Source organism: Grammomys surdaster, unplaced genomic scaffold (assembly GCF_004785775.1).
Source record: "Grammomys surdaster isolate TR1022 unplaced genomic scaffold, NIH_TR_1.0 169, whole genome shotgun sequence".
Taxonomy (NCBI): domain Eukaryota; kingdom Metazoa; phylum Chordata; class Mammalia; order Rodentia; family Muridae; genus Grammomys; species Grammomys surdaster.
This window is the reverse complement of record NW_021604617.1, coordinates 16,534,476-16,559,101: the sequence shown is the minus strand read 5'-3', so window position 1 is coordinate 16,559,101 and position 24,626 is coordinate 16,534,476. Positions and strand designations below refer to the sequence as shown.

General features: G+C 41.2%; 1 protein-coding gene across 1 annotated transcript in view; it reads left to right on the top strand.

Moving 5' to 3' along the window:
* The window catches only part of Pkhd1 (PKHD1 ciliary IPT domain containing fibrocystin/polyductin), a 433,222-nt gene that overhangs the window by 78,564 nt on the left and 330,032 nt on the right, over nucleotides 1–24,626 (top strand). The window contains exon 35 of the mRNA XM_028766634.1: nucleotides 6,469–6,619. Within this exon, the coding sequence (XP_028622467.1) occupies nucleotides 6,469–6,619 (151 nt within the window). The remainder of the gene's footprint in view (nucleotides 1–6,468; nucleotides 6,620–24,626) is intronic.

Sequence of the window (24,626 nt, the reverse complement as noted above, 5' to 3'; positions counted from 1 at the left end):
ACATCTGAAAAATATGCCCAGTAAACAGCTCACTTTGTTCTTGCTTAGATTTTAATATTTATCTTCCGATCCAAAGCAACATCTGGTGAATGCCAATGGGGAGAAAGATTAGACATTATGAAAAACAGAAGCCTTCCCCTCGCTTCCCTTTTTTCTTTTCTTTCCAAACAGATTCACAAGTATGAAAAAAAAATCACAGAGAAATCCAGCAGATTGCACAATGTTTATTCAAAGGAAGGGGGGTTATGCCCTAGAATTACTGTAGATCTGGGGTTTAGCGGCCATAAACTCATAGGGACTCTAAGTTTTTAAAAAGAAAAAAAATCTAACAAGTAATACTGTGACTTTCCAGATCCAACTTGTTTTGTAAGACAATTTTTAATAGGTGGTCATATTGGTACCTTCCCATGGCTTTAATTCCTGCTTACAGTTCAGTTCCTAAGCAGGCTGATATCGCAGCACTGACCACTGCCTTTTGTCTTTATTGCTCATCTGGATAGAACAGCCACAACTGACTTTTTAATGAAGACCGATTTCCTCATTAAGACATAAAACCAAACAAGACCAGTCGCCTGTGGTAGAGGAAATAACTAGTCCTTTCCATCGCTGTCTGACTTTGTGATGGCCTGAGCGATCTGTCTTGGTAGGAAGTTGCCATCAGAGATTTGTGGTTAGCCAGAGGAAAAGAAGCACTTCCTCAGCTGCTGCTGCCCTGTAGGGTATGATTTGCCTTGGAAAGGTATCATGGGAAATGACACCTGGAAGGTATACTGGGATGAAGCAAGGTCTCAGAACTCACCATGTCAACAGATCCTGTTCCATTGAGTTGGGGGAGTTTATTTGGACATCCTAAATGGATTCTTCCGTGTTCTTCTTCCTCACAGTCAGAGGTGGTTGAAGCGGCTGTTTCTCAGACCCCATTACAAGGTGTCCCCTTACCCATCAGTATGTTTTCAGCAAACTGAGCATCTTGCCATTCTGGTATTGCAGCATGCCAAAGTGGATGTGAGTTACTGAGCTAGAATTCAGAGCTTCTTGACTTAAACACAGTTTACATTTCATGTTGAGGATGAAAGGGAGAAACACAGGGCTCTCAGTTTCTAGTGGGAGGCAGGTACAATCTTTGGAATACAGTTTGATAAATTGTTATTCAAGTCTATCTACTTCTATGTCCCAGAAATTTTGCTTCTAGGACTTCATTTTAAGAAAGCAGATAGCAGTGTGTGATGTGTACAAACAGTGATATTCTTTGAAGCTAATATTTGAAGAAGGTTTAATAATACATCCAAAAGGCACAGCACTAACAGACTTAAAACCATGCTGTAGAGTGTTTAATAGGAAATGCTTAAAAAACTGCTCCAAAAATCACAGAACCCAAAGCAGGGCTGTAGTTGACCCCTTCTGTTGTGTGCTCTGTGTTTGTATTCACCTGATTGGTAAAGCAAAGCTGGAAGGATGCCTTCAGAAAGGTCCACAGTGTGCCTCTGGGTGGCTAGGTGGTTGATCGTATTTCCTTCTTCATTTTGTTCTTATGTATTTTTCTGTGGAACATATGCTCATTTCACAATTAGAAGACACACAATAAATTCTGCAAAGGGCATAAAGGAAATCCTGCAGCATACAGCTTGTCCACTTCCTGAAAGGTTCTGTTTGTGAATCTAGAGTACTATTTTCCAGGGTCTTTTTACAGAACCCACTTCCATTAGAAGATGCTGTATCTCCTTGATAGAACTAATATTGGGCTTTATGTCATTGGCAAAGGCAGACAGATGTATCTGTGGCAAAACTGTGTCCTGTGCATCCATCCATCTACCCATCTCCTTCCCTCCCCACCTGCCAGTCATGTTTTAGCAAGTATAGCTATGGTGTAGGTGTTGTCCCAGGTCTAGTGGATGACTCAGTGGTGATAGAACACAAAAGTCAACAACCGTAAGAGGGTAAAATGAAACAGCAGACATTGAAGTCATGAGTGATGAGTGCTATACACCTACAAATTGCCAAACCCTTTAGACATCATGCATAGATGGGCATTTCTAAAAAGAGAAGTCATCACTATGTAAATCCAGGTAATGAAGGCAGCAAGAACAGAGTCACCATAGATTTTTGTGTCCTTCTCGAAGGTCAGCTAAGCAGGAGCATAGTGGAAAACCAGTGATTCCAGGAAGGAAAGGAAAGCTCTCTAGGGGGTATGGGAAGTTCTTGAAGGACTCTTTGTTAAGTGAGGATGAAGTCCCTTTTCAAGTCTACAGTGAAATCAGGGAAGTATTGGGAGTGGAACCAGAGGCTCTTGACTCACCATGCACTCATATAATGTTGTCTGTCAGCGTCTATGATAAAAGCCTTGGAGGGGAGGAAAGCCAGAGCTATCTAAAACAAATTCTGCCGAAGTGGGAAAGGAGAATTCCTGTGGAGCTTCTATGACTCGTGCAAGGAGCACAGAGCTTTATTACCTGTTTTCATCAGAATCTGATGACGTCAACTGAAGGAGCCATAGATTGAGAGTCTAGAAACTTAGGTCCTCGAACAATTATTTTCACTATTTGAATGAAACATTTTCACCACATTCTCTTAAATACTCATGCATTTGCTTCTGTATTTGTAATCATATCACTATCTATGTGTTCATTGATATCTCAGTTTATTGAGATATTTCAATTTCTTTTCAAATCCAATCAACTCTTAGCTACTCATTCATAACATTCCTGTAAAAGAAAACAGAATAATAGTGTTTCGCAAACTTTGAAATTTTGTAAGTGTAAAACTAGTTTTTATTTATTTATTTATTTATTTATTTATTTATGTTTTATTTTTATTTTTAATACAGGAACTCACTTTGTAGCACTGGGTGGCCTTATGATCTTCTCGCCTTGAAAGTCTATTTCAGATATCATGGCTTCCCTGACAGTTTTACTAATAGCTTTTAAATGACACACATTTCTACTGAGGCAATCAGAGACAGGTTAAAAAAAAGGAATCACCAGAAAGGGGTTAACCTTCTAGAACAGAAGAACCTAGATAGAGAAGATAATAGGCTGAGAACAAGCAAACCCAAAGCCATCAGGGTGCCTTGTATCATCTACTCAAATTTTTGCTGTAGAGGCCAATGACAGAGAGGGATGGTAGGCAAATATTTTCCTAATTAATTGTGGGAAAAAAGGAGAATTATGGGAGTTTAGACAACTCAGCTTGACATTATCCCTGACAAAATTGTGGGAGGAATTATTAATCAGATGGGTTGTGAGCCTTCAGAATTAAAAGTAGCTGTCTGGGAGCCAACTAACATGGAATGTGGTTTGTGCAATAGGCCAACCTCATTCCTTTCACATAGGCTCATAAGTGATTTATGGTGTAAACTTCAGAATGAGCCCTTCACAAACTAGTCTGAGAATCTCCCCCAACCCAGCAGCAGAAAAGTAAATAGAAGCAAAGAAGGAGAAAACAACTTTTGGTTGCTAAGCCCCACCCACAGTGGATTGCCCTCCCTCAAATTGCTTTGAAGTCAGATATTTGGAGAATTCATCTTGGTTTTGCATTTGTTTTTATTTTCATACTTTCAACCATCACACAGCATTTTAGTTTTCTCTATTTTATCTTTTTATAATTTGAAATGTATTCTTCAGAAACTTCATAAACGTGAACAGTGTGTTTTGATCAAATCTATCCCAGTTCACTCCCTCCAGCTCCACCTCCCACAACACGCTTAATACATCTCTGTCCCAAACTCATGCACTCTTTTTCCTTTGAAAATAAATAAATCACCTAAGTTCAGTTGGTGAGGCCTGTACAAGCAGAACTGTGGGACCACCATAGAAATGTAGGCAGTTCACCTACAGCCATGCTTTCTGCAGTGAGCAACTGCCCATAGCTGCTCAGCTGGGGGTGGGGCCCTAGGAGCCCTTCCCCTAACCCTGTTGGAAGGTGGACTGGCTCTATCTTGTGTCCATAGCCACATTTCCCATAAGTTCTTATGTGTAGTGTCTGTGTCAAGTCCAGAAGAAAGCATTCCACTGCTCCCCTCCTTATCCTCTCGTTCTTAAATAAAACTCTTTCTTTCCCGACCCCTCTTCTAAGATGTTCCCTGAACCTTGGGTGGAGCATTGTTGATATAAATGACCCACCTATAGCTGAGTACCTAGACCCCTTCATTCTCAGTGCTTTGACCAATTATGAATCTCTAAATTAAGCACTCACTACCCTTTGCAAAAGGAAGCTTCTCTGGCCATTGTTGAGAGTAGCACAAATGAGTCTACAAAGAAATATTTAGAAGGTCGTTGGACAACTGAACCATTTTCGAAATAACAGTATGTTCTCCACTAAGACCTATGACCTCCCCAGACATAGGCTTTTGACCAGGTTTAATTTTTGTTGTTTTCAAACTGAAGCTATTCTACTTTTCTTCTCTGAATCCTGCAGCATGATTGGCATTTCAGGAGCGAACACAATCTATGTATCCCAGGGCTCCATTTGCCTTCAGGATTACAGTTTAACTAGGTAGACGATGGCACCTGATTTAAATTGTATTCTAAGTATGGGCTCAAATGGACCGAAGTATTTAGAGTTGAACATGGATTCTGACATCTCTACACTAACATGACTCACACCACTGCTACCCAAACTGGAGCAAGCTTTATTGAGCACTTACTGTATACTAGGTTCCGTTCTAGTCATTTTATATGCATTATTGTATTCAATTCTCTACCACCTCTACAAAGACAGGCACTAGATTATTAGTAACTATTTTATAAAAGGGAAGTGAAAGCAAAGTTTGGCGAGTGCTATCTTAAGTGTCCTGTTGATGGCAAGGATTTTTACTGCATCCCATTATAACTCACCAGTTTCCACGCCTGATTCTGATGCTGCCCTAAGCCTCTATTGAATACACACAGTACAGTGAAACCTCCACACTTCAGAGTGCTGAGTTTTTGAGATTTTTGGCATCTTCAAGTAAACACCAGGCAAGCAAAAGAACAGAGCACTAGGTGGCATGGGCAGTAAGCTTCTAATTAAAAGAGAACAGAACCTCGGTGTCCAGCTTTAGCTCTGGGTTAGCTCTGGGTTAGCTCTGGGTAGTGTGAAGTTGAAATGCTGCTGATACTCCTTAGGTCTAGAATATGGTGGTTATGCAGTCATGTCTTTGCTGGATACAACTGAGGACATTTTAACACGAGGAAACAAAGATGAGCTGCTGAGACTGGGATAGTAAATATAGTCATTATTTCTAGCAAATTGTCTGAGAAGCCATTTTGACATTGATTTCAAGAAAGATGCTACAGCTTGACATGATTTATAGTCTCTGTGTCGGTGACCTTTGTCCTTCCTGCTGCTCCATCTGAGCTTCCCGTGGGATCTGCTACCTTCTTTGCTGATACTCAGTTAAACCTGCACATCTGAGGGCCCAGGTTAGGACATGTGCCACCCAAGTTCCGATCTTGACAGTGAATAAATTTGTGTTTGGCTTTATGCAAATCTCCCTGATCTCTTTGGGTTACCTACTTCCTACTTCCACCTAATTTACAGGCTGAAATGAGACCTCACATATAAAATTGTAGGAATGTGGGAAACAGCACGCATTATTATTACTAATAATCTTTGAGTTAGTTGTAACAGTGCCTACAGCCAGGATTATTCCTGAATAAATATCACACCTGTTGGGGACACTACTCTTTAATATCCAGACTTTCGCCTCCTCTGACTGCATATTTTTAGACTCTCTCTAACGGTGTGCTGCTGTTTTTCATTTGAAACCCAGTCTGCCTTCTCTTCTTAAAGCAAAAGGACTTTTAAAAGTGAATGTCTGGGATATAACTGGTACATATATCGAATCTCCTTAGTCTGGGCTGTTAAGTAAGTTTAATTAATTTACTAACTTAATGTTCTACTGCTAGCAACAGAGCCTCATTGCCATCAGCTGGGGAGAGGGAATTGAAAGCCTAAATGAGCTCATTTTTTCACAGTTGGAATTAGGGACCAGTTAGCCAGTTGTGAGGGTTTTCCAATTTCTCCATCTGCCCTGGGGGGGATTCAGGCAATTCAGTCCCCCCCCCAACACTTAAGTGTGAATAAGATCAGGAAGAGGTACAGGGATAAGAAAAAAAAAACAACTCTAAATAAAATACAGAAAGTAACCTCAGGTTTTACTTCCAGTTTTAGAACCCAAAGTGCTGTCTGGGAGCTGCTTCTTGGGTGGGGCTTGAGGAGCCTCTGCTCCTGCCCCTAATTTGAAAACAAGGAAAAGGCCTGAGCGAAGGATATTTAACTGTGTGCGTTTCCGTCCCTGGGTGAAGCAGATAAAGGAAAAACAAATAAACAATAAAAGAATGGAAACAAAATTACAGAAATTTGCAAAATTTGACAAATGGTGGCCTGTAGTTGCCACAAGCTAATGGCTTGCAATGATTAATAAGAGTAAAAATAATTGCATTTCATTAAGATTGATGACACCCCATTTAACCTCCCCTCTTGTTTCAGCCCTAAAGTGGAAAGAGATGAAGTTCTCATCTATAATAGCTCCTGTAACATTACCATGGAAACTGAGGCAGAGATGGAGTGTGAGACGCCTAATCAGCCAATTACCGCCAAGATTACTGAAATACAGAAAAGCTGGGACCAGAACACTCAGGTATAATCAAATCTTTTTTACAGACTGATTCAAACAGCACAAATTAAATTTGTAATATTGTGTACATTAAAAAAAACAATTTAGTCCAAATGGCAGCAATACATAATATTAAATGCTCTCAATCTTTGAGGGGGCAGAGCCAGTGCCTAGCATCTGAATTCATTGTTAACTATGGTTAATCATATATTTTCTCAAAAAAAAAAATGAGTACTGCCTGACTTCTGTGAGGGTGGATTCTGAACAGATAACCTCTGAAGCATTTTTTTTTTTGTCCCGATTTCTGCATACACGTTAGAGAGGAGGCTCCCAGTGCTTTATTTCTTGATCAAATAAATAGCCTACAATTTAACCAAGCCCTTCTGGAAGGCTTCCAGATCAATCAGCCATCTTCATCTTGCAGGATAACAGTGTTGCCGTTCTATCCAGTTCAGTTCTGTTCCTTGGGTGGGGGTGGGGGTGAGGAGTGTAAGCCTCAACCTTAGAGGAGATTCCTGGAAAGTTAGAAATAAGAAGGGCCAGAGGCCATTTGGTCCAGCCTCACGTTCTCAATGCATCCCATTTAAACTACTCTCTCCAAGTGACTCTTCTAATAACACTGTGTTCTTTAAGTCCCCAGTGAGAAATTCCACAGCCTCCCAAGGGAGTCTGTGAGAATTGAAATCAGAGGCTAAGAGTTCTTTGGAAATCTATCGGATAATCTCTTACAACTCCCCAGGCTTCTCACTGTACACAGAGCAAAAAATAATATTTATGGAGCACCCACTCCCTTAGGTGCCTTTCTTTCTTCATGAAAGCAATCCTTAGGTCATCTTGTCTTTGTCTCTTTTACTTGGTACAAACATTTATTAAGTGCCTATTATATGCCACGCGGCATTCCAGGTCCTTTTGTGCATGCCGTTTGATTCAGTCCACTCTGAACCAAATTCACCCACCTTTGGTTTGTGGTAAATATTTTTGTGTTTGAGTTTTATCTTTCTACTGAAAACTTGTGTGTGGTTTTGAAAAGTCTGTCTTTCTGTCCTCCCCAAACTGTTCCCTGTCTGTCCCCACACCCAGGACTCTCTGAGTTCATTTTGTCCTGTCCCCAGGTTTCTCACTTCTGTCTTCACAGCATCTCGTCCCGGATGTCTCTTCCTTTCAGTCCACAGCTCTCACTGGCTTCTCACTTCCAGGTTCACTGTCCTGTAATTTCAGGCCACATCCCACTCTTTGCTTCTTACCCAGCTGTCAGTGGGAACTATCTAGGACAGTGAACAATCTTAAGACTCAATCTCACTTTTAAAATTATTTTTCCGAGGGTCTCAGATGTGTACACATGCATGTAAGTCATTTTCATGCCCTTTGCCCTCTCTTATGTCCCCTTCTCTTCTGATGAAGCTTTCTCTTTTCAACAAAGTTTCCTCTTCATGCTGTTTCTTTGGCATGCGACCATTGAGTTTAGTTTGCATTTTATGCATGACCACAGGTAGGATGTTATTTACTGGAACTGGAACAACTCAGTGGCATAGCCACCGGAGATTAGGACACGCCCCATCCCAAACCATTAACTACTCACAGTGTTTTATGGAGGAAAAGGGCCCCATGAGATGTCCCTCAGCCATCATGAAATGTTGAGGGGCTCCATCTTCTGCAGGTAGCCATGGTTTCAATGAGTCCATGAGTACAAGAGCCATGTCATGTCCATGAGATGTCATTTTGTGATGCCACCCTGTCCTCTGCCTTTTAAATTCCACCCTGCCTCTACAAATGTCTTTGAGCCTTGATATGGAAGTCTTTAGTGCTGAACTGGAGGTCTTTAGTGATCAACACCTCACCAGCTCTCATCATCGGCTCTAGTTATAAGTTTCTGTTTAAAGCACCTAAGCAGCATTCTTTCTGAATGGGTAACAGTCTAGTGTTTTTGGAATGTTAACATAAGCAAATTCCCGGCAAAGGATCCCAGAGGAACATTGGCTAAGACTCTGAGCTTAGGAGCTCTATTACCAGATTTGAGTACACTGCTCACCTCAAGGGAATTATTTAACCTACTTGTTCCTCAGTTTTCTCATCTGTGCAGTGGGGATAACAATAATGGTAACTTCCTGCTCAGGTCCTTTTGAGCTTCACTATATGTAAGGCACCGAAAACTGCATTACATTACACACACAGCAAATGGCCAGCATTAGCCAGTGACCGTGCAAGAAACTGGTATCAGTTGTTTATCATGGTGCTTGCTGCTTTGACCAGATAACTTTACTTCTTAGATTTCATTAATTTTTTTTTAAACAATTCAGAGTGTAGTTTTGAGATTGGAAGGTTCTTTACACCCTTCACTTATTTTAAAGTTCTTAAACAATGCATATGCATTGAGTTCTAAACAAGTTCATGTTTCTCTGCTGTGTTCTTTTTTTTTTTAAACTAATGATTTTATTCATTTACATTTGAAATGGTATCCCCATTCCTGGTTTCTCCTTCACAAACCTCCCCATCCCATCCTTCCTCCCCTTTGCCTCTATGAGGGTGCTCCTCTACTCACTCCCCCACTCCCACCTCACCACTCTAGCATCCCCTACACTGGGACACCTAAAACAATAGGGAATGATGCCTTCACCGTTAAAGGATATCAGCATAGTGAGGTTAGAGAGAAGGTAAGGTTTACAGGAGGGTTTACAACCTAGAGTCAGTCTGATGGGTATCACGAGACTAGTGTTTCAGTGTAACTAAGATTGCTAAGGACAGATGACTTGGTAAAGATCATATTTGATGTCACAGGCACACAGCCATAAGTCACTGGGGAGAAAGTAAGTCTTTTTTCTCTTTAGGAACTGGGCTGTGGGAGAATGAGGGGCATGTTTCAAAAACCTACTGGGCTAAAGCAACGTATAGGAAACTCCATTCCTTAATGATGAGGACAGTATGTACCACAGTTGTAGCTGCAGCCTGTGGTAGTGGTGACTGTGACTTCACAGTTTTAAGCAGTCTATTACCAAAGCCCTTTCAAGAAGCTAGGAACACATGGGAACAGTGGAAGAGAGTTAGAGCAGAATCATCAGAATTTGAGATCTGTGTTAGCCTTAGCAGGTTCCTAAATAATCAAACAAGGGTCTAGGACACAATTTTAACATATCGACTATATTATTGATTTTATTTACATATACAGAGCTGGGGCTATCTGGTGGCTTAAGTGGGCACACAGTTGTCTAGGGCCCAGTAAAATATAGTTCTGGGCAATGGGAAATTTGTCAGTTCTCAATTCTGTTTGCTGTTCTTGGAGTGGTTTGTTTTGTTTTGGGAAATGGATATCATGAAGTCCATAATTAACTAAGTGGATATAGAGTTGATTTATAACCCAGGCCAATATGATCTGAGTGTAATAAGTCTCCAGTGGTTTTCCTATCCATGTTTGAATGTGTGCTTTCTGTACTTCAGCCTTGGAATCTTTGTTAGCATGCAGACTAACTTTGTCTCAGTCCAGATTGGGAAAAGTACAGCGCTGACAGGCACCTAACTGAACCAAGTAGAATAGACAGTTTGCAGTAGAAGGGCCCCAAATTGAGATGAATTTGTGAATATCAGTGCTCTCTTGCTCTCTCTCTCTCTCTCTCTCTCTCTCTCTCTCTCTCTCTCTCTCTCTCTCTCTCTCTCTCTGTGTGTGTGTGTGTGTGTGCATGTGTAGGGTAGATATGAACATATTTATATGTTTATGAATATATCTCTTTGTCAAGGATATTTAGGGGCATTTGATACATGATTCATCATGTAAATTTGAAGACCCGTGGTATTAGCAGAACTCATCTTTGAAACATTGTAATTCAGTAGTTTCTCAAGGGACTGACACCACTCCTCATGGCCTTGCCCTGGAAAAGAGTTGTCTGTGTCACTCAGTGTGTTTAGTTCTGTGGTTGTCAAGATGAGGTCTTAAGAGAAGAACATAAACTAAAGCGAGATTGCTTGTCTGGGGACAGCAGATGGATTTGGTTCGTTGTATATAGCAGGGCTTATGTTCAACTTGAGCATGCCTGAGGCGACTGTGGAACTCTATGACAAGCGTGGAGAAGGGAAGGCTGAGGAAAGCAGCTTTCTCTTCATTTCTGCCTCCGGGAAATTCCACCAAGTTCACCCCACTTGTTTACTTGTTTGTCTCAGCGTTTTTAGGGGTAAGCTACTTGAAACAGCCTTTCTAAAGAGAAGTTGTTTTTAATGTTTAATCTAGACACTTGTGTCTGCCTCAATATTATGGGCTATGAGAATAAAATAAAGATATGTAATTTGATATAGTAATGAGAAGAAAAGTATATGAAGTTCAGAAAGTGTACTCCACCCTGTGCATACTCTGAATGAGGATTTGAGAAACTGTAAAATGTGACATGGGATTCAGAAAACAACAGTGAACTGAAAACCAGAAACACACAAGAGCAACATAAAAGATTTTTGTGGTATGCCTCTGAACTTAATATAGTTTTGTGCTATGTGTGTGTGTGTGTGTGTGTGTGTGTGTGTGTCTGTGTGTGTGTGCTTGTATGTATTCATGTGTGCATGTACATGTGAATCCGGTTTTTTCCATCAGGCTCTGTCTACTTTGCTTTTTCAAACATGGTCTCTCTCATTGGCCTGAAGCTCACTAAGAAGGCTCTGATGGCTGGCCAGAAAGCCGAGAAGATACTTGAGGTTGGATTTCAAACCCTTGCTACCTTTTTTTTCCCCCTGTGGTAGGGTTTGTTTGTGTAGCTTTGGCCATCCTGGAACTGACTTTGTAGGTAAGGCTGGCTTCCAGCTCAGTGATCTGCCTGCCTCTGCCTCCTGAGTGGAGTAAAAGTCTGTGCCACCATTGCCCGGCATCCAACCTTTGCTTATAAACATGGGTTTTGGTGATCAAACTTAGATCCTCCTGCTTGTGTGTCAAGAACTTTATTCACTAAGCTATTTCTCCAGTCCCTTGTCATAGCTTTCAAGAATGCATTTTTAACCCAAAGGAACAGTGACATCTTTCAAGTAGATATAATGATAAAAAATGAAAAAGAAAAAGAGGACAAAGAGAGGAAAATGAAGAAGAAGAAGAGGAAGAGGAAGAGGAGGAGGAGGAGGAAGAGGAAGAAGAGGAAGAGGAAGAAGAGGAAGAAGAGGAAGAAGAGGAAGAAGAGGAAGAAGAGGAAGAAGAGGAAGAAGAAGAAGGAAAAGAAGGAGGAGGAGAAGGAGGAAGAGAAGGAGGAGGAGGAGGAGGAACACATGTTCCTTTGTTGAAGAAATGAAGAATTGCAGAGACAAATCTCAGTACACAAAGGTGGACAGCAACAGGGAGAGTAGCACATGATGTAACAAAGTGGAAGAAATATTCTCAATGGAGAATTGAGATAAAGAGGAACAAGACCAGTCACTCTTTAGAGCCCTAAAACATTGAATTTAGAGACAGTGAGATACCAAAAACTGAGCACAAGATAGCCCACTATCAGTTACTTCACTCAATGCTGTGCCCAAATGCCTGAAGCAACTTAAATTGGTGAATACTTATTCTTGGCTTACAGTCTGAAGGGATACAGTCTGCCATAGTGGATAATGCTGGTGGCAGCTTATGAACGGTGTGTAAGAAAGCAGAGTGCACAGAAGAGCAGCCAGGTGATAAGACCTCCAAGCCTACCCTTAGCGATCAGTCTCTTATAATCTAATCTCTACAGGATTCACAAGTTTCCAAATAGCATCTCTCTTCCTGGAACAAGTGTTTGAACACACGAGCCTATGGGGACATATCACATTCTAACCATAACAGGCGTATAAGAGGGTTGCCTGATGTCTACAGAGGAAAATCATAGCCCTGTGATGTACCATTCCTATTCTTATTTAACTAATCCCTGTTCCTACTTATCTCTATTCCCACTGAAATGGTGTAACAGCCACTCAAATATCACCTTCCAGGAAGCACACACATGATTTCAGGAGAAAATACACTAGCCAGGCATTGTGTTTCCAGACATAATTGAAATGTGGGCAGATAGGTTATCAGTTTTCTCTTTAAGGAAAAGTCAGTATAGACATTCTCCACTGCATTCAGTCCTCCACCTGAATCTGGAGATTTAGATCTTTTGCAAATCCAGTTTTACTTCTCCCAGAAAGGATATTGAGTGATGTACCATTGGAGAGATTAAAACAGAGTGAAGAGTCTCAGGTACCACATCTGAAAGTTTCATGACATCTACTTAACACTACTTGTTCTCAGGTTATTTTTTAAATTTTAGATTTATTTTTATCATTTTGTATATGAGTGTTTTGCCTGCATGTACATCTGTATACTACATGTATGCCCAGTGCCTGAGGAGTGGTGAGGCTATCTCCATGTGTCTACCTGGACTCAAACCTACCTGGGTCCTTTGCAACAACATGTGATCTTATCCACTGAGCCAATTAGTGTGTCACTGTTAATTATGATTTGGCAGACTTAGGATTTGGACCAAAAGTGTACTAGGTTTCAGGTTTACCTCCATGCTATGTACAAGTATAAAGCTAGCCAAGATATACTTCAGGAATAGGCTAAAGTAAGACAGCAGAATAATGAGAGAGGCAACATACAAGGACCACCATTTTCTCGTCAGAAAGCACTGCTCAAATCATAGCACAGGGTATGGGTATTCTCAGAGATGCAGTATCACTGGGCGGAATGTTAAGAAATTGGAGTCTGAGGCTGCTGAGGGTGGTGGAGAGTCTAGGGAGGGTATCAGAATGGAGGGGCAGTGCCAAAATGGAACTCTGAAAAATCTGTGTGGTACTTTTCATCTTTGTTGCTCATATCATGAGATCTGGCCAACAACATCTGCTGAGCTGTCTGGAGTGAGTCAAGGGCCCAAAGACCAAGAGCAGCAAAATGCTGGATGATTTCAAATGGCGACCAGGAAAACCTGAGAGATGCCACTCAGCTTTCTCTTAGTGACTACAAAATGACTCATAGATGTTTGATGCTTGGCTTGTTAAATCACTACCATACCCTTCAGCTTTGTGTGTTCATATGTGTTTGTGTGTATGTGGATAGTATGTATGTATGTGTATGTGTGTATGTATATATGTGTATATGTGTGTGTATGTGTGTACATGTATATATGTGTATATACATTTGTGTAGTATATATGTATGTGTATATGTGTGTAGTATATATGTATGTGTGTATATGTGTGTATATGTATGTATATATGTATATTGTGTATGTGTGTGTATGTGTATGTATGTATGTGTGTATATGTGTGTGTGTCTGTCTATATATATATGTGTGCATTTATGTGTGAGTTGTTTGAGTGTATGTTTGCTCGTGTGTCCATATATGGATGTGTAGATATGGTTGCATGTGGAAATGAGTGCTTATGCATGTGGAGACCTGATGTGGATGTCAAGTGTCTACCTCAGTCACTGCGCTTTACTTTATTTACTGAGCATCTGTCTCTCATTGACTCTGGAACTCACCAATTCTAGCCAGTTGAGCTAGTCAGTTTGTCTTTAGGGTCCTCTGTTCATTGTCTCCTGAGTGCTGGGACTACAGGTGGCCACCATGCCTGCCCAGCTTTTCAGCTGTTCTTAGGTCTGAGCTCTCATTCTCACACAGGGCTCTACCGACCGAGCCATGTCCCAGCCCCGAACTATTGACATTTTTAAGTTCATTTGGGCTTCTCAGTACATTTCTACCCCAGGATATTTGTTTCCTTAAAACTAAAGGATTTTTTTCTCTTGTGATAGCCCATAATACTTTATCATACATCTCTCATGGAATTTATCTCTTTTGTGTATTTAAATTATAGATATTGATTTCAATAGTCTATTTCCCAACGGAAAGTAAGGATCTGAAAATAAGATTAAATGGATCTGAAGGTAAGATCCGTTTAAGATTCCTCACTGAGGAATGAATAGATAAGGGGAATCAGTTTGGACTACTGGTCAAATACCTACCACACTGCTTAATTGGATCCATACTTATTTAAGGAGAATGTCCTAGAAAATTCCCACAAGTCAGTAGTGACAGCATTCAGTGTTTCCTTTACAATATGTATAGGCATCCAGAAACAGATTTGAAAAGTGTGTAATTAATTTTGTGTCTCCTATCACAGCAATCCAAAAACAGTTTTCCCCTTTATTTTGTTTTATGGCCCCATTTTTATTTTATTTATTTTTAATCCTCTTTTATATTTTCCTTCCATCTCTTTTCTCTTTTCCACTCTCCTCTCCCTTCCCCCTCTCCCAATCTCCCATGCCATCCCTCACCCAGTTTTGCCCCCCTCCTCTCTTCTCCTCCCTCGCCTCCTCTCCCCTCCCCTCCCCTCCCCTCCCCTTTCCTTCCCTTCCCTTCCCTTCCCTTCTCTCTTGCTTCTCTCTGTCTCTTGGATCTACCTCTCTTCCCTGGCGTGACAGTGATATGCTTGCAAACAGAAAGTATGCCATGCAGGGCTGAACTAGTTCTTAAAACAGGGACATAGGAGGCAGGAGCTTGAAGGTTCCCTAGCTGACCTGCAGGAAAACCAAGTCCCTTGTATCTGCATTTTCTCTGTGAAATGAAGGTCCTAATGCTTTAACAACTGTCTACTGCCAGGAGAGAAGGATCTGTAGAGCAGACATTTCACCTCAGAAGGGGCTTATCTCTTTAGGATAATTAGGCAGGCAGCAGAGTCAAGCGAGCTGCATAGTGAACAGGACTCTTGGGGCCTGACTTCTAATTCTAGAACTGTCTGTCTGTGACTTCGAGGCAGCTTACTTAACCTTTCAATCAGTTAGCACTACCTGACACTCGGGTTTGGAGGAAGACAGTACAGACAAAATGGAATAGTCAGAGAAATCTAAAAGTTCAATAGTGTCATTGTGGTACAGTGCCTGTGACCTTGGGCTCCAGGAGAAAACTAGATTTATTTGTTATATAGATTTGGGCATATTTCCTTTGCTTCACCAAGTATCTTGTTTTCTGTTTCCTAAGGCTGGCAGGATGTAATGGGCGTGAGCACTTAGCTGTCCCTCAATCATAGGTAGCCTCTGAATATGCTATTTTTTATTGTCTGTAAAACACATAATGAGACACACAACTGATAAGGAATAGATTCGGGCATGCTTTTTTGCAAATTGTTGTGCAGAGTCAGAATGTTGTTTTATTGTTTATGGTGGTGACATCACACCCGTAACCTGCAGTACTAAAGACACTTTGTGTTTGTCATTGATTCAAACCTAAGGTCTTGTATGCTTCTTGATCATACCCTTCTTTTTGAAGGAGTAAACTGGAGAAAATATAGCCTAATTTCAGTGTTTAACTTACCTTTATAAGCTTATTGCATGTCTCTCCTTCCCCAGAGAACTTTAGTATTGTTTGAGTTTGTGACATCAGGCTGCTCTGAATGTTAGGGTTACATTACATGTTAAGGCTACATTACCCGTTAGGGTTCCATGTAACATACATTATCAGTGAATGGGGTAGCAGTTTCAATGGCTATTTGCTATGGCATAGACACAAGTGTTCTCATTATTTCCAGTTATGATATACCACTGAGTAATTATTACATCACCATATCGGAGTTTGAATTATCCCAGGAAAACTGCTCATAGTCATTACCTTAAAATGAAGTTTCTGCCCTTAGTGGAAAGCAGCTTAATGAGCCTATGAAAACAGCCCTGTGAATAACAGGCAGGGGCAGTCTCCCTGTGGGAGGAGTAAGTCAAATTAGGAATATTGAACTAGTTTCTAGAAAACCTGTTCAACAGAGGTTACCAGTAAGATAGCATCATTCATGGTGTTGGCTATGAATTTGTTTCCATATGATTTGGAGACTTTCTAATTCTTTGGTATAATCCAGTGGACCGGACTAATCTAAGTTAAGGTCCTGTCTCACTGTATTCCACTGTAAGCTCCTTTAGTCACTGTCTTTCTGATAGTGTCTGAGACTGTTGACCACACGGGTAGGAGGGTCAGACAGGACCTCTTCAGACCCCTCAGCTGTACACAGCTACATAGTAAGCTCATAGCACGGAAGCTGGTGGCAAACAAACTGATTCAACTCTAGTGCAGAACTTCCCTCTGGTCACCTTTCTCTATGAAGCTAATTGGAAGTATAAATCAAGCAAAGTTTTCATAGAAGGAAATGTGTCTTTCCCAAGGGAGGAAAAAAAAAGCAGCATGTAGAAGCAACCATTTAATAAGGAAATAAAATGTATAGTTTATGTATTAAAACATGGAAAGAACAAAACCAAGAATAATATGCAATGAGACAAGAAAGGTGTGACTCAATCCTGTTGGTTTTTCCAAGGGAACATCTGGCATTTCTGAGGTGTGATGATCGCTCAGCGGGTATCCTGAGGTTCCCTTCTTGATGGAAGATACATAAAACAATAACCTTCCCTGGGGTCCACTTGATGCTGGAAGCTTCCTCAAATCACAGGATGCTTACCTGACTTTCTTGGCTCTTGTCATTACTTAAGATACTAGTTCTCACTGGTTCTAAATCAGTAAGACTTGACCCCTTTGAACATCAAATGACCCTTTCACAGGGGTCACCTAAGGCCATCAGGAAACATGGATATTTACACTATGATTCATACCAGTAGCAAAATTACAGTTAAGAAGTAGAAACAAAAATAATTTTATGGTTGGGGGTGTCACCACAACATGAGGAACTGTATTAAAGGGTTGTAGCATTAGGAAGGTTGAGAGGCACTGACTTAAGAGAATATCAGAGAGAGAGAGAGAGAGAGAGAGAGAGAGAGAGAGAGAGAGACAGAGACAGAGAGAGAGACAGAGACAAAGAGAGAATATGAATGCATAACAATTTCCAATTATTTCTTCAGTGATAGTGTCTCCAAATCCTATTTCTATTTTAAGGGCTAGGGAGCATGTACTTGCCTAGCCTTTTGAGCTTTGATGGGTACATCTCATTTGAATAGAATGTGGACAGTAGCATTGCATGTAAGGACCCTCCAATCCTTTATTTCCAATGTTAGCTCATTATAGTAACTATTGTTAATGTTATTATTTGTGTGTGTGTGTGTGCGCTCGCGTGCGCATGTATGTATGCTGGTTTTTAAATGTAGGAGCGTCCGTGTGGAGGAAAATGGAAAGATCTCAAGGGTTGGTGTTTACCTTATACTTCAGCTGCTAGAAACATAGGATAGCCTATCCCCAAGCACTGGGGATTTTCACTTTGGTATCTGTCTCCCATCTCCTGTAGGAGTGTCAGGGTTACACACACACACACACACACACACACACACACACTGTTGTGTGCAGCTTCCTGTGGGTTCTGAGGATTAGAAGTCAGTTCCTCATGCTTGCATGCCAAATACTTTACCTGCTCAGCCATCGCCTCAGTGCCCATGCTTTTTTAATTAAATGAGAGAATGGGTTTAATATATATGAGCATATCGATTGTCCTGACCCAGAGGATTGGTATGGACATAGACAGAAAAATAGTCTTGTTTACTTTGCATGGACAAGGTTGGGAGTAGAAAGATGGCCTATCAGTAAAGTGTGTTTACTTACTGCTCTCGAAGAGGACCAGGTGTTTGTTCTTAGCACCCACACAGCAAACTCACAACTGCCTGTTAATTCTCCTTCCATGGGATCCAATGACCTCTTCTGGCCTTCGCAGTCTCCTGCACTTTCATGGTACATACACATGAAACTCACTCAAACTCACATACATACATACATACATACATACATACATACATACATACATACATAAAATGCAACAAATAAATTAATCTTTAAGAAATAAAAAGATTATGCCACTGAAGTTGTAGGGTCATTTCTTACTATACATGACCTACTGAATGTGTCATATTTCACAAGTGGCTTTTGTAGCCTAATGGCCCCTCTAGGTTCTATATGCTACCTCTAATTTCTCTTTCTGAGTCTACCCTGAAATCATCAAAACTTAATGGTTTTTTTGTGGCAAATATGACAGGTGACACTGTAAGAAGGGAGAATTAGATAGTATGGTAGGCTGATGTGCTTTGCTGGAGGAAGCTGGAGGAAGCTTCCCTTCCATGGGTACTGTGTTTCTGTTCTCGTTTGCAGTCCCTGTCTCTTGAAAATCACCAGCAGAGTTTTCCAGTACTGAGACTTATTCACCCTTCACAGTATTGTTACAAACAGTATGGATAAGTGGGGGTTTGCAACTCCCCTGACATCTCTGTCTTAGGTCTCTTTATTTCCTCCGAATATTAAGCTTTAAGAAAATTTATTCCAATGTAGTATATGTCTATATCTACAATTTATACTATACTCATGTCAATACCTGTAGCTCATTACAATCCATAGGCATTTTCTGGATATTCTTGCTTTCTATTTTTTTTTCTCATTGAATTTTACATTAAAAATATTAATGGATAAAGAAGCCATGAATTTCAAAGAAAGCAGGAAGCAGTATATAAGACATTTGGAGAGAGGAAAGAGAAGGGAGGAATGCTATGATTATATTATAATCTCAAGTATTAAAGTATTTATTACTGCGAAGAGCTGGAGAGATGGCTTAGTAAAGTGCTTGTCCTGCAGACACTAGTGTTAAGTAGAATGTGAGAACCTGTGTAAAAAATTGAGTGTGGTAGTGTGCGCTTGTAATCCCGGTCCTAAGGATAGGGAGACCAGTAGATCTCTGAGGAAATCACTGGCTAGCCAGCCATGCTTGCTTGTTGAGCTGTAAGTGAAAGTCTCTGTCTCAAAGTAACAAAGTGGAAGATATTCCAAAAAAATGACACCGAAGTTGTCTTCTGCCCCCTATGACCATGTGTGTGCTATGAATGTGTGACTACATGTGTGCTGCATACAAGAACAGGTAAACATACAAATACTATTATTAAGACTTTGAAAACAAATGGACCAAAATCGAAATGGACTTAAATGACGGGGAGATTATATTGGCTCACTAAATGGGAGAGTTTGGAGTCCTAAGAATAGGAATGGCATAATTCAGCAGCTCGGGTGTCTGCGGTATTTAGTCTAAACCTAAGTCTGTCTCTTGTGGCCACAGATGGCTTTTATGGTTACTGGACTACTTGCTTTCCTGCTCATACACCATGGGAATTAGAGGGTCTGTTTTCGCACAGTTAGAGAGGAAGGGAAATTCTTTTCCATATATATTATTACATCTATCCAAGATTGCTCTACACTGAGTTATTGGATCATAGTACTCTGGGCTCAGAGTTTGGCTTTCTTGTTTGGTTTTAGCCGGTGTGTGTTCACTGTGAACCTTGACCTAAGCCCAATCTCATCTCAAATGTCTGACCAGGAAAATGGAATCACTGATGCTTGGAAGGGAAATCTTAAGGGTGTTGCTGAATGACAAGCTTGGAAATGGAAGTTGAGTAGTCTAAGCGTGCTTGTCTGCATCTTGTCCATGTAGCTTTCTTCTAAGTCCTTGTCCTCTGGTCTTTCTTACTGACAGCTTTTGATATCTGGGGCATTGGAGGTCTGTGGGCTTTTAACAGGGGTGGGAACCAGAAATCTGTTCTCTATAATTAGAAGAGTTTGGTAAACCTCCCTTAGAATTTAGTAGAGGTGTTTACTTTCAATGAACTGAGAAAGCATAGCATAATGCCTATAGAAAGCATGCCTATTCTAGTAATCTGCAGGACCTCAAAATCAGCTGTGCATTTCTTTGATGATATACACCTTCCCGATTCAAAATGAGAGGAGGGTTTTTGTTTGTTTGTTTGTTTTTATGATACACCAACTCCCAATGAGATGGCTCATTACTCAGTTCTGCGCAAGGCAACTTCTCTTTAACAAAAACAAGATCAATCTTTGGGAAAGAAATGCCCCATTCTAAGGTTTGGCTTCCAAATGGTGCCTTTTCAGGCATGTCACAAATACTAATTAAATTTCTCAGCCCTTCTATGTAATAAGCAAAGAGGAGTAGATCCAGGGCCCTCCATAGCCATTTAACTTCTCTCCCTTCCCACAGAGGACAGTATGCATAGCCAAGTAGAAGCAAATGTATTTTGTTTGGTTTTGTCTGGCATTGGCTCTGAATAGTCTGAAGGACAGTACCTGATAGCTTTGTTAGCATGTGGGACATGCAGGGACTATGACTAGCAGGTTAGCACCTGGCATCCCTGCATTGGGAAATTGAAATTATTTACTTTTTAACTCTCAAACAACAGAGGACTCAGAGAATTCTAGTCACTAGTTAGCCATACTATGGGGCCCTTTAGGATTAATTTGAAAGAGAAGCAAAGACTATGAAATGGTGTTAAGTGTTTGGGATGAAATGGCTAGCCCAATTTAACGGATTTTGAAAGGGTTTTGGTCATTCTACAGAGGAAAATAGAAAGTCTTGATAAAAAACTAAGTCACAAGCACAGTATAACCATGTGATGAAACTATGTATCTTAATTTAAAATATAAACAAAGGCAAAGAAATCATCTGGCTGAGAAGAGTCACCTGGAAATTCCTTAGAGGGTATGACATTTAAACTTAGGCTCAGAAGAATGACCTGGATTTGGATGAGGGGACAGAGGTCACAGAACAATGACTAATCTTAGAGAGTCTTCATTGTGGGGAGAAGAAATACATAAATAATTAGAGTGGGAGGCGAGGTTTGAACGAACGTCACTGGGGTGGGAGTTCCAGGGAGGAGCATAGAGAGTACCATGTCTTGAGCATCACTTGAGGTGGGTGTCTTTAATCCAGGAGGAAATGTAAGACTCTCAGGGAACTTATCTTACAGTCATGGATCTCTCATAAAAAAATTATCCTTTAGAGCGCATATTGGAGGCACAGAACTAGAATTATTGAATGAGGCTGGGTTACAGGTTAGTTCTGACTGGCATAGCTGCTGTTTCCCCGAAGCTCAGATACATGAACACAAAGAAAAACACTGGCCACCATGCCAGATGGTAGGCCTCAGGCATCTTAAAGCTACAGCCCAGAGAGAAGAGTGTCTTATACAGGTATTCTGGAAAGTAGCATTGAGGAGCCTGGAATGGCTTTTTGAAGAGCAGCAGAACTAGTCATTGTCTCTGGCTTTAGACATCTGGTGAATCTGAGAGTCAATGTGCTTTAGTGCTCTAATAGTAACCTGGGTACTGCCTCCTAGGCTAGCATGATCCCCAGACTGCAGAGAAGTTCTTGAGAGAGTCTACAGGAAGGAAATGAGCTTCATTCTGTTGAAGCTGGCCTTCTCCAGCATTGCTGGCTCTGTGGACTCATTCATCTTCCCCCCCACCCCCATGTGACACTTTTTGGCTTTCTGTGAGATATTTTGAGAAGTTTGGGACCAGATGCCCTGCAAGTCCCTCTCTATGTTACCTCCAAAGACATTTAACCACAGATTTTTTTTTTAAAAAAAAGATTTATTAATATAAAAACTTTTTATTATTCTTTACTGCCATATATTATTTTTCACCTTCTTTCCTCTCTTCCAACTCTTCCCCACTTCCCTACCTACCTAGCTTCATGTTCTTTCTCTGTCTCTCTCAAAGATAAAACAAACAAACAAACAACAGCAACAAATGAAAATCAAACAAAGAAACAAACTCTGTTACCAAACCAAATCAAACCAGACCAAACCAAACCAAACCGAAAATTGTACAAAACCCACAGAACTGGAAGCAGGTGAAGTGAGCAGGGCAGAGCAGCAAGAGACAGATCTGGGATCATCAGCACTGGGATTATCAGACTCAGATCTGGGATCATCAGCACCACGGTTTTACCTGGGAACAGCTCTAGGTACTGAAGAAATACTTCAAGATGGCCCGATCCTAACCAGAATCTAATCTGAAGGTGCTTGGCTGTCACCTTCACTTGTCCTTTCTGAGCAGGATCATGTGACTCAGCTTGGCCCTCTGAATGACAACTATCCCTCTGCCTCCACATGCCCATGTTGGATTATTGTTTTATTTTATGATATTTTTGTTCCCAGCCTGGGTTTGGAGCCTCCTAACCTCCTAAGTGACAGACACACCCTAACTAGTGTTGTGAGAGTTCGTTTAACATCATAGTTTTGAGATTTTGCTTTGTCTCCTCCAGTCCCCCATTTTGAGACAGTTTCGTTACCAACTTAATCTAAGGTTAGCCGCTTCTGTTAATGCTTTTCAACTTCCTTGTCAAGGACCTGCTGGGATTTTGTTTCTATCAATGGCAAGTTGATAACAAAATTATTCACAGAAACTAAAAGTTCAAACACACACACACACACACAAACACACACACAAAACAAAAACACACCAAACCCCACAAAAACCTCCAAAAATTCAAAACCTATAGAATTTGTTTTATTGGTCAACTACTCCTGGCATGGGGCCTGCCCTAGAGTAGCTAATATACCCGGTGACTCTCCATTGGAGAAAAAGGATTCTCTGTTTCCCAGCAGATACCAATTGCTGATGGCCGCTTGACTAGGTTCTTTGAGACCTTCTTTGTGACAACTTCCCCCTTTCCCTCTGGGATGGTTTGAATTTGCCTGAATACAAAGGGAGTTTACTTCTCTAGCATCTTTGAAGAACTTTCCCATCTATAAAGCGGGACCTCCCCACCCCAATCAGTGCTGTCTCAGAGTTGAGGCAAGGAGTTCTTTAAAAGTATTTATTTATTTATTTATTTTTTCTGAGTATGAAGATCCTCTGAGGTCGGCTGTCCCTGGTGGCATTGTCATATGACTTCATTAGACACCCTTGTGTGCTCAGGAGCCATCAGCTTCACCTTCCTGTTTGGAATCGTCATTTTTCTAACTTACTCTATTAACCGGGAAAGAGCTGAGGATTTTTCCCTTCCTTCTTTGCATCTGTATATAATGTAATTTAACCTAGCCAAAAAAGATACTGATTGTCCCACAGGACTTAATTAACTCTCAGCTTCACTGTGCGCCGCGGAAATAATAAGAAAAGTAAAAGTTCCGGTGTTCCGTACCTGTCCACTTCCACCTCTGCTGCATAATGAGATGCGGGCAACGGTGACACTGATGAGCTGTGTAAGAGATACTGATTACAGCAGGCGGAGAGCTGCCTGCTCAGCTCCCTCCAAATCTGGCTGGGCTGCAAGATCTGCAAGACCCAGGGAACAGCTTTTGCCTTCACATTCCAATTCAGAACATCTTCCTCACTCACCTTGCTGTCGCCAGCTCAGCCGCCTGAGCAGTGCCTTTGTTAACCTTTAGCTTTGCCTTCTGCACCCGGGGTGGATGTGATGTCAGCTGTCACAGGGCAGGTGCCATGTTTATCTGCTCTGCCGGTAGCAAATCCGGCCTGGAGGAGCAGGATTCTCCCAGCTAGCCCTCAGGGGAGCCCATTAAGAAATTGCAAGGCTAATAAAAATCATGGCGGATGAAATTGCAATCCTCTGGTGCCACTCCGTGATGGGGTTGACTCTGGTTTTACATTTTAATGGGGGCAGGGAGTGAAGGTTTGAAAGAGAACTCTTGTTCCAGCAGTACCGGGAGTCACACCTTCCGGACTCAGAGATGGAAGGGGCAGCTAGAAGACAGGCGTTCTTCCTTCTTTGTGTGAGGCTAGAGAGTATTTGAGATACGGATTTATTAATGCGTCTGATATGCTAACGATCCCCGCTCCTGGAGGAAAGCCTCACCCTGCCATAGGGCATGAAATGTGGGGCACAGTTAGAGATTTCCAGTCCTTCAGTGAAACCCAGTGCCCATTCTTAGGGGAGGCTAGAGAATTCATGAGGTCTACTTACGTGTCTCAGTACGATTGTTTAAAACATTTTTATACCAGTGGCCTCTCCAAAAGGAAGCTGTGTGGGATAGAGTCGTTTTAAACCATGTCCTGTCTTGCATTTCCTGGCTTGTCCCTTCTTTTCAAGGAATTTATAACTTTGTCTAAATAGATTGAGAGTTTTAAATGTAAAAATGAGACAGGCAGCAGCTGATGAGATGGCTCAGTGGGTAAAGGTACTTGCCAATCGGCCCCAAACCTGACATCAGTCCTCAGGACTCACATGGTGTCTAGAAAAATTAAACTCTCTTCAAGTCATTTTCTGACCTCCACATGAGTGTTATGGAATCTCTCTCTCTCTCTTTCTCTCTCTCTCTCTCTCTCTCTCTCTCTCTCTCTCTCTCTCTCTCT